Raw genomic sequence first — 10,033 nt, forward strand, 5'->3', positions numbered from 1 at the left:
ATCATATTAAATTTTAGTAAAAATAAAAATTAAATTTTTTGAGAACACGGTTTGCACCGCGTTCCAAACGGTTTTTTAATCTAACCATGAAATGACTAGGAGGCTTCTTTAGAATTTATTTTCCTACTGTAATTCTCCAGATAGTTATTGTTTGAATTCATACAAGATAGAATACAATATTGATGGAATGAATAGTAATGGCGGGCTTATGCGGTGCTCTAATGTTTTGACTGAATGGTCATAGATGGCAGAAATGTGAAACATACGTAATTTGCTAAGGGGAGTTGTAAGATTAGGCTGGAACTAGGGAGGCCTGAACGCAATGAAAGGAGAACTAAGCATTCGTAAGGCAGTTCCAGGAAAAGGGTTGAAGAAAAAGAAACAGGGCAATGACTATTATGTAGAATGTCTCAACTTTGACCTTTCTAGGGTTGCCGAACTTGTGCATCATGCACTTGTTAGTTCAGGTATGAAGAGCAACTTCTACATGTTTTTTGTTTTGACTACTTTTTGATTGATGCTGGCTGATATTCTTCTTTGCTTTTCATGTGTTTTTCTCAAGATAATGACAGCTTAGTCACAAAAGATTGTTCAGATTGTAAGGGCTTGGTGGAAAAGGTTGGTGCAAGTTCTTAGTTCTGTCCAAAAGGTTCTGATGAAAGCTGAGGAGCATTGTGCAGCCTTGTCAGTGCTAACGGAAATAAACTCAGAAAACTCTCCCAGGTGAGTTGAGATAGAGGATTTACCCAAAAAAATGGCTTAGTTTGTGAATTTCTCTCTGATTTTGTAGATATTTTATCTTTCAGGAACCGGCATTCATGGATAAGTTTTTTGCCCATCACTTACCAGCAACTATGGTTATTTTGTCTGTTCGAGAGGCAAAAACTATGTTCAAAAGGGATTTACTTAACCTGATAGAAGGTTTGAAGCATCACCTTTAAATCTGGAAAAATAACCGTGAAAGTTATAATGATAAAAAAAACCTGTCTGTCTCTAATTTCAATCATTATTTTGCAGGTTTCAAGTTAAATCCAATGTCTTGTCTTGCTATAAACCATTACAGTTTAACAGGAGAAGAGCCATCTGATGTTCATGAAATCACATTCGATACAAGTCAAAGATTTGAAGAAGCACCAAGAGATGACAGTTTTCATTTGAAAGACAGCACTGGTTACGAGGAAAACCTTTCTTTGAGATCAATTCTGTAATCCGTAGAGAGCTGCCAGAGTCAGCTCTTGGCTGGCCTCTTCTTCAAAGAACCAATCGTCCAGCTCTGGAAGCATTGAGAAGTTCAGAAGTAAGGACTATGTCACTGGTAGAATGGAATTCAAAAGAAAACAATAGTTCTTCTGATCTCAAAACAGATGATTGTATAGTCAAGAAATGCAAGACTGAAGGGACTGTAATCCAATTGTTTCATGCCTCTGAAACTGAGTCAAGAGATGGTAGCAGCAATAGAGAACATGAGAATTTTGGCTTTAAACAGAAAGTTTCTTCAAATTTTGATTTTTTACATACCAAAGAATCCACACGATCAGGGCCTGGCTGGCTTCTTTTCCGCATAAAAACTTCTGCATCTCCAGAATCTCTGCAAGAATCTCAGGCTGATGGACTTTCAGTGGTTCAATGGGTTTTGAGTCTACCCAATCGATCCAAAGAAGCAACTACAAATATTCAAATTGATGTTGTTTCCAAAGAAGCAGAGAGTTACGTTGAAAACAATATATGTGGACACGAGGATAAGCACAGTGAGGCTTGTTTAGCAGCATCAATGAAGCTGCCGAAGAAGCTGGGCTGTTTCTTTAAATTGTGCTCATCCGGCTGCAAGCAGTTCAGTTATGAGGAGCTGAGGAGAGAAACTCATCATTTCTCCTCAGTTTTGATTCTCTCTTTTTAAAGGGGTAGCTAGATAAGGCATATAGATATAAATTTATTTCTTTGACGTGTTTGCAACAGAAAACTTCCTTGGGGAGGGAGGGTGTGCAACGTGTACTAAGGATATCTTCCTGGTGGTAAGCAAGTGGCAGTGAAGATCCTAAAACACTACAAGGAAGCTAGGAATGACTTCTCCTTGGAAGTTGATATCATGTCTTCGTTAAAGCACAAGCACATTACGCCTCGAATTGGCATATGCGTCGAGGATGATCATTTAATTCTGGTCTACGATTTCTTGTCTAAGGGGAGCTTAGAGGAAAGGCTACAAGGCAAGTGTATTTGAGCATCTAGGTTGCTTCTTTAGAAACGATGCAGGGATCAGTGTCGTTATTCAAGTATCAATGGTGATGCAGGTAATAGCAGGAAGTCTGTATTGCCATGGAAAGTGAGGTTCAAAATGGCTATTGAGATAGCCGAGACTCTAAATCACCTGCACAATGAACGTCCTCAGCCTGTTATTCACAGAGATATTAAATCTTCTAACATTCTCCTATCAAATCATTTTCAGCCACAGGTACTACTGTAAGCAAATTATTGCATCTGAAAACAACTTTTAAGGCAGTTGAATTCTAAGTACCATAGTCTCGATGCTGCTCTAATTTTGTCTATCAGTTATATGATTTTGGGCTTGCCACATGGGGACCTACTGATTCAGCTTATGCAGCACATAATGATGTTGTTGGAACTTTTTGGGTATATAGCTCCTGAATATTTCATGTATGGGAGGGTCAGTGACAAAATTGACGTGTACTCTTATGGCATAGTTCGCCTTGAATTGTTAACCGGAAAGAAACCAATCATTTCCACAGGTCTGAAAGAACAAGAGAACCTTGTTAAGTGGGTAAGAGTTCTCTCACTCTCTTTGAATTGTTGACGATGTTTAGTTATGTTCTTAGTCCCCTGACCAGACCTGACGAAATTAATGAATAACCAAAGTACTCTAATGCAGCCTGCAGGCAACGCCATTATTAGAGAGCGGGAATCTAAAAGCTTTGCTGGACCCGAAGATGGGCAGAGAGACTTCGACATTGTTCAAATGCAAAGAATAGTTGTTGCAGCAACTCTCTGCGTCGGACAGACAGCTAGAGTACGTCCTAAAGTGAGCCGGCTACTGAACTGTGATATAGTACTGTTATAATTGTGATTAATTCCAAGTTAACTTAACCTGTAAACCACATGCAATTTTAGTTCAATAACCCATATATCTGTTACATCGCCGACTCGTCCGGCTGAATTGCCAGCCAAACGTTTCCTGCACTCTTCTTCTCCAGCATACTTTTCTTGACAAACAGTAGACATGACAAACTTTAATTCAAAGATCGTTTTAACCATGCCAATTAAAGATTTGAAGCTTGAGCTATTGAGAGGGGAGAAAGGTGAAAGAGACTGGGTGAATAGCTATGCTAATGATTTAAAAAAGTCAAGTGATGAGGAATTTGATGACCTTTTCCTGGAATTTGGCTGCAAACCATGCGTGGGAGCCTTCATTTCTGGAATTAGATGATGTTGATGCATCACCTGATAGTGTTGATGTCTCTACACCAAGTAGCGCAGGACGAAAGAGCCGTTTTATGTTGAGAGACTATCTGAAAGAAGAGCAGGATGGATCATAATGTATTTGTGTAATTTTGCTACATTCCCTTCATGCTTAATTCCAATGCGACCAAAAGCTGGCATATAGGTTGTGGAGTTCGCAAGTGGAGGGAAGCTGGTTGATGACTGAAGTCGAAAGCACGAATTTTGTTGCATACAGAAAATTTTTTCCCTTTTCTTTTAAAATGAGAAAATCCCAATCCCATTCACTGCAACTTAAGTGGCCAGCATTAAAAAGAATTTGCGAAGTACATTCGGAAGACATGTTGAGTGAGTCGAGTGTTTATCAAGACTTAGGAATGGATTGGGGGGGATTGTCACCAACGGGTGGCGGGAGAATTCAAATTGGTTCCAAGAGGAGCCAAGAGTCGCACATACTCTCCAGATTGTTACAATGGCTTGATTGTATTTGAAAGCCTCTATGGTCTTTAAACTGTCAGTAAGATTGATCATAAATGGCGTGTTAGATTAGCAAAATAATGAATTTTATAAGATGGTTCAATAAAAATGAACACAACAACGTAAAAAGAAAAGAAAGAAACTTGTATCAGATGTAAATGAAATACAAGTAAATGACAGCGGCTATCTCAGCTTCCAACTCCTATTGTCTCAAAATTAGCAATTCCTGCATCGACTCTAAATACTGCCCCATCAGGCTCATTCATGGACACCTCAACAAAAAAGCACTAGGCACCACGAACTTCTTACAAGTTCTTGACTATGCTTAATATTTTCCTCAAAATTAAAATGGAATTGTATAAGGTAATACATAAACATCTGCCTCGGGTAAGTATTGCGCACACAGCCTCGTAGTAGAATCAGCATGGCACGAGACATCATGGCACACTTTCAATCTTTTGTATCCATGCCTGTCTTGCTTTGTTGTCCCAAAAAGCCATTCCTGATCAACAAGATTGTTCAGCTCAAACTGAAAAGATTCCTCCAAATTCGCAATCAAATCTTGGTAAAGTGATTCTGCTGTCCGCATCTCCTTATCATATGATCTCAAAGAAGTTTCAACAATTTTATTCTTTTGAGGAACAGAATCCGCTGTTCCCAAAGAAGAGCACAACCCTGCTCCATTAACAGGTGCATCGTGCTCTCTATGCCTTCTCAATGGCAGCTGAATCCGAATGATGGTACCTGATCGATCATTTCAACAGCTTAAAGATTACAAAAAGCTGCAGCAAATAACAAGACCCACCAAAGTCTAAAACCCACAAACTCACCATGAGTTTTACCACCATCAGACAGGTAGCAAAGGCTCTGAGAGGACAGAGGTTGCTTATCTTCCTCAGTAAGATCGCTCTTTTCATCTTCTCCTCCTCTTTCCTTTGGAAGGAACCTTTTGTCCTCTCGATGGAACTTATCACCAACACGACTTCTTTCCTCACTGTTTCCTTTCCTATGCTTCCTTCTTTCTTTCTTCTCCCCCCTCTTTCTCCCTTCATGCTTTCCCTTCTCGAAACTCTCCCCTTGGAGCTTTTGTGTACCAAAATAACAATTTTAGAATAGAAATCACTTGCCCGATTCAAACCCCTTTCTTTTCTCAGAAATAAGTTTGTAGATTCCAAAAAATACCATATGAATTGATACAATCCTGTAGGTTACATCATGCCAAGTGCAAAAATAAAAGTAGTTGACAAGAAAACCAGATTTTCTCAAACAAACCTTAATCGATTCGGTAAGGTAGCCCGGAGGCAGGTAAGGAAAGCACCGAGACATTGCTTAATTCACCAGATATATGCTTGGTGACTGAAATCCAATCCTCCAATATTGTAAAGGGTATTAAAGGAAAACTGTTCTCTTTATTTAATCAATCGATAGCAAATTATCGAAAACTGATTGAATATACAAAAAACTTAAATGGGCTAACCTCACTCGAGCTCGCTCGAGGATTTTTAATCGAATCGCAGAGTGAGGGTTAGGGTTAGGGTTTCTAAAATGGCTTTCGTTTAACCTCCTAAACGTCCGAGCATCGAGCGAGAACAGAGAGCAAAGGGTGAATAGATAAAGGCGTGAGATCGGTTCTTATGCCGATAATGCCCTTCACTTAGGGGTGCTTTTCCATCGTCCAGTGTTTAGATCGAGGGGCACTGTTGCAAATTTAATTTTTGCCGAAAACTTCTTTTTTCTCCGAAACACTCTCGTGCAAGTTGTGGGATAGAATTGAGAACCAAGCAAACAAGCCAAAGATGCAGCCAATCCCTTCAGACAAGCATAGATTAATGGCCAAATTAAAGATTTACAAGATCGCAAGTCAGATGGGGCTTCACAAACGTTCCAATGCATAGAATGTTTCTGGCTGCGAAAACTCTGCATCAGACATTGAAAAAGTGAGCAGTACAGAAACGCTATTCCAGAACATCACATTCGGGATGTGTACTCCTTCATAACTCAGCCTTGAATTTGGGGGCAACTGTGTGAATTTCAGATAGATTGTTACTGCTTGCTTGGCCAACCGAATGAATTTCAGTCATTGCAAGAAATAAGAGCAAAGATTGCTAGAAAGGGAGATGCACACATTTTTTATAAGAAAAACCGCCATGATTTAGAAGTTACTGTACATGTTTCCCTCTCTAAACAACATCCTATGCCTATCCTATCAATAGAAACATCTGCACTACATATTCAAAATTGGCTCATGGCCACCTCACAAAAAAATTTCAGACCATGAACAGATTACAGTTGCTCAGTGCTTCACATCAAAATGGAATAGTATAAGGTAATGCGTATACATCAGCTTCAGGCAAGTAATGCCCGCGTGGAAACAAAGAACTTTCGTGACACAAGACATCACGGCAAGCATTTAGTATCTTGTTCCCATGCCTTTCTCGCTTTGAGGCCTCAGAAAGCCATTCTTGATCATCAGAATCATTAAGCTCAAACTGAGGAGGTGGTGAAACCCAATCCTCAATTAAGACTTTGTATGGTGAGTCTGCTTTCCGCATCTTCTTATTGGGCAATTTGAACCGAGAAATCCCAGATTCATGGCAAACAGTGCTCTTCTTCTCTGAAACTGAAATGCAAGGCATTTTTTCTGGAGATGCAAGTTCCCCGACAACAGTACCTGCCTTTGAATTGACAGTTTCTTGATGGGATAAATGGACACCTTCATTCTGCCCAGAAACAGAATCTGCCCTTCCCGAAGTAGAACACAACCCTTCACTATTGAGAGGCACATCTGGCTCTTTATGCCTTGTCAAGGGTAACCTAATGCGGAAGACATTACCTGATTGATGATCATAAGTTAAAGATTAAACGAGTCTGCAAGAAATAACAAGACCAATTAATTAAACGAAAAGAGCAACTCACGGGGTTTGTCATCATTAGTTGCTTGTTCCAATTTCCTCTTCTTGTTGCTCCGAATGCCATCATCAGACAAATAGCAAATATTCTGAAGGCATACGGGCTCATTGTGTTCTTCAGTAAGATCACTCTTTTCAGCTTCTTCCTTTTTTTCCCTTGGAAGGAAGGTTTTCCCCTTTTGATGAGACTTACCCACAGTATAACATATTTGGTCCTTGTTTTCTTTCCTATGCTTCCTTCTTTCTTTCTTCTCCTTCTTTATATCTTTATGGCTTTCTGTTATAGACTTCTCCTTTTCCTTTCGGATCTTTTGTGTACCAAAAGAACAATTTTAGGAATCAAAGTACTATGAATTACCCAACTCACGAATTAAAAAATCTTCCACCTTCCCACAAAATGCAAACCACTTTCTCAGTTGTAAATGCATATCACTTGCTCATTTGTAAATCCAAATCACTTGCTCATTCATTTCAAGAAATGAAAAGCTACAGCATTATAGGTTAGAAGCTAGGTTAAAATTTATTTCAAGAAAACAAGGCTTAAATCACTTGCCCATTTGCTAAAATATGATGGGTTTTTTATCCGATGAACTATTTTTGAACCAATTTTCTTAACAATCTTTTTATTCAAACCCTAGAGCCACAAGCGAAAAACCCAATCAAGATTTCATGAATCAGGAACACGATTGTGCAATAATCAAGATTACAACATTTAAACATGGTTTAATTACTAAACTAAATTAGTTAAACTAGCGGGTCAAATTAAGTGATAAGTCGTCTTGAGGGCGAAAAGGGTTAGTACACATCAAGAATACAATTACAAGTGCAATTTTGCAACGAAAGCAAGTCGAGCACTAGATGGAAAAATCAAATTTGCTCAACAAACCTTGATCGACTCGATCTGGTAGCCCGGAGGCGGGTAAGGAAAGCACCGAGACATTGTTTAATGAATCTGGATCTGAAACCGGATTTACCCGACCGAATATCAAATGGGTATTGACAAATAATAAAATAAATTTTGTTTCTCTGCTTCGCTAGAAATCTAAGAGAAAAACCCTAATTGAATCGAACCAAATCGCTAGGGTTTTTATGACGGCGTCGCCTCCGAACCCTTCTGACTAACAATTGTAAACTACGAAGAACGGTGCGGGTGCTCTATATATATAGGCCGACTTGAGACGCCTACTTGATGTGCTCTTCTGTACCGATAATACCCTTGTGCTCTTCTGTACCGATAATACCCTTCTTTTAATTGGTTATCCTTGCTCTTTCAGGGATACTATTGGGGATCCATCTCCAACAACAAAAAGTTTAATCACGCGCTTCAGTTGGAGCGTGTCACATACGGATTCACAGCAAAACCAAGTCAAGAAACGGCAACCCATTGAAAAAGAACCACGTGTTGATACCTCTCCGTGTTGAAAAGTCTTACAAGGCCAGTAGAATAACTAGTAGCTTAAATTGAAAAAAAAAAACAGCAAAAAGGTCAAAAAAATAAAATCTGTAACCCGCAAAAACAAAGAAGAATAATTTCATTTAAGATTTCTTTTTATTATTTTATTTATTTATTACAGTTGTTTTAAATAATAACTAGTAAAATATTACTGGTTATTCTATTAAAAGTTCTCGTTTAGATAATTATAAATTATTTTTATATTAATTAATTGGATTTATATAATTATTTTAAACTAAAGTATCTATATACTTATTTTAGGATTAATCTCTGATCGGTGAAGTTACAATGCCATTTACATTTCCAAACCAAAAGGCATAATTTTATTTATAAAAAAAAAAAATACATGTTGCCCCACATTTGCGTCATGCGTTCATGTTCACAAAAAGGCTCTAGAAATTATCACAATTACAAATTTTGGATTGAGTATACTTATATTTTTGTGGATGTATAACAATTGCATAGATTACACCAGAGTTTTGTATTATGTGGTTAAAAAGAAAAATCATGGGGTGGTTTTATTGTTGAGTTTGTGTATAGTTTGGACAGGTTATTTTCTTACAAATTATTATGAATTAAAATAATTAATTTTTTTAAATAAGTTAAATTTTATTTTTGCATAATTAAGCTCTTTTGAGTTCAAATGAGCACCTAATTAATAATTTTTTTTGAAAGAAAATGTTAAATTGAAAAATAGAGAACTAAAGTGAAAAGGACGGGTAAAATAAATGGTATTTTTTTAATTTTATTTAAAAAATTTATTTTAGTCCCTCATCTTTTTTAATTATTAAGTTATTGGTCCCTTTAGTTATCAGAGATTTAATTTTGATATCAAAATTTATTCCCCTTATTTTTCAGACCTTTTTGGTTACATAATAGAGGGAGTCTTGTTGATTCCAGCATAGAGAGAAAAAGTCATAATTGATGACAATTCTGACCACAAAAATAATTGATTTGGGTGTCATAGGTTTAATTTAATGAGAGAAGTTTAACATAAGTGTTTTTTCCTCCTCCTTGGGTGTTTTTCCACCTCCTTACCCAAGGAGATGGATTTGACTAAGAAAATAATTTTGGGTTCAAGTTGATTTTGGTTTCTTGAGCTATTTTTTGGGGTTTTAAAGACTTTTAATAGGTTTATCAAAGTGTTCAATGTATTTTCTACGTGTTTTAGGTTGAAAGTAGGTTTTTTAGCAAAAATAAACTTGAGACCCTATTTTTTCCAACAATTTCTAGTCCCCGTTTGCTTATTTATCCTAAAAAAATGGATGACAGGTTGTCCATCCTTAAAAAAAAAAAATTAGGCCTAGATTTATGAGCTGGGCTAGAAGGCCCACCTCCTAGTTTTTTTTATGAAGACTGAGGCATATTGGGCCACTAGGCTTATGCATCTGGGCTCATCTGTCTTTTTTGTTTTTTTTGTGAAAAAAATAAAAATTATTGAATCCAATTGATTTCGTGAGTTAAGCTGCAGGTTTGATGGATTAATGTGTAGCATCTGGCATATTTGTTTTTACTTTAATATATTTTTTGTCACTCAATTTATAAAAAATTCAATTTAACCCTTTGTTATTGATGATCTATTTTTTTTATTTAGTTCAAAACTAAAAAATTATAATTTCATCATTTAGTATCAATGATGTGTTTTAGCTATCTTGGTCCAATACGCCTACCATGGTTGTTTTTTCTTTTAAAAAATTATTTCGTACAAAAAAATAATTCTTATACACTTTATTATCATATAATT

At 37.1% G+C, this 10,033-nt stretch overlaps 2 protein-coding genes across 3 annotated transcripts; one reads left to right on the top strand and one right to left on the bottom strand.

The window, feature by feature from the left end:
* Positions 1 to 322: 322 nt before the first annotated feature.
* Positions 323 to 3,439, top strand: LOC18099688 (protein kinase STUNTED). The gene is made up of 9 exons (XM_024601840.2): positions 323 to 467; positions 563 to 618; positions 807 to 921; positions 1,179 to 1,876; positions 2,018 to 2,204; positions 2,289 to 2,449; positions 2,591 to 2,776; positions 2,885 to 3,034; positions 3,287 to 3,439. Exons 1-9 carry the CDS (start codon positions 323 to 325, stop codon positions 3,437 to 3,439), a joined length of 1,851 nt encoding a protein of 616 aa, XP_024457608.2.
* Positions 3,440 to 3,996: 557 nt separating this feature from the next.
* On the bottom strand, positions 3,997 to 7,979 carry LOC7493984 (uncharacterized). Of its 2 annotated transcripts, XM_002307701.3 has the most exons (4): positions 6,844 to 7,979; positions 5,200 to 6,760; positions 4,758 to 5,010; positions 3,997 to 4,671 (listed from the first exon to the last, which is right to left on the bottom strand). In XM_002307701.3, exons 2-4 carry the CDS (start codon positions 5,251 to 5,253, stop codon positions 4,271 to 4,273), a joined length of 708 nt encoding a protein of 235 aa, XP_002307737.1. In that variant the 5' UTR covers positions 5,254 to 6,760; positions 6,844 to 7,979; the 3' UTR covers positions 3,997 to 4,270. The 2 variants fall into 2 exon arrangements, with proteins under 2 accessions (XP_002307737.1, XP_002307738.1); XM_002307702.4 differs by lacking the exons at positions 3,997 to 4,671; positions 4,758 to 5,010 and having other exon boundaries at positions 6,030 to 6,760; positions 6,844 to 7,144; positions 7,723 to 7,977.
* Between the last annotated feature and the right edge of the window lie 2,054 nt (positions 7,980 to 10,033).

The sequence above is a fragment of the Populus trichocarpa genome, chromosome 5, assembly GCF_000002775.5.
Source record: "Populus trichocarpa isolate Nisqually-1 chromosome 5, P.trichocarpa_v4.1, whole genome shotgun sequence".
Lineage (NCBI taxonomy): Eukaryota > Viridiplantae > Streptophyta > Magnoliopsida > Malpighiales > Salicaceae > Populus > Populus trichocarpa.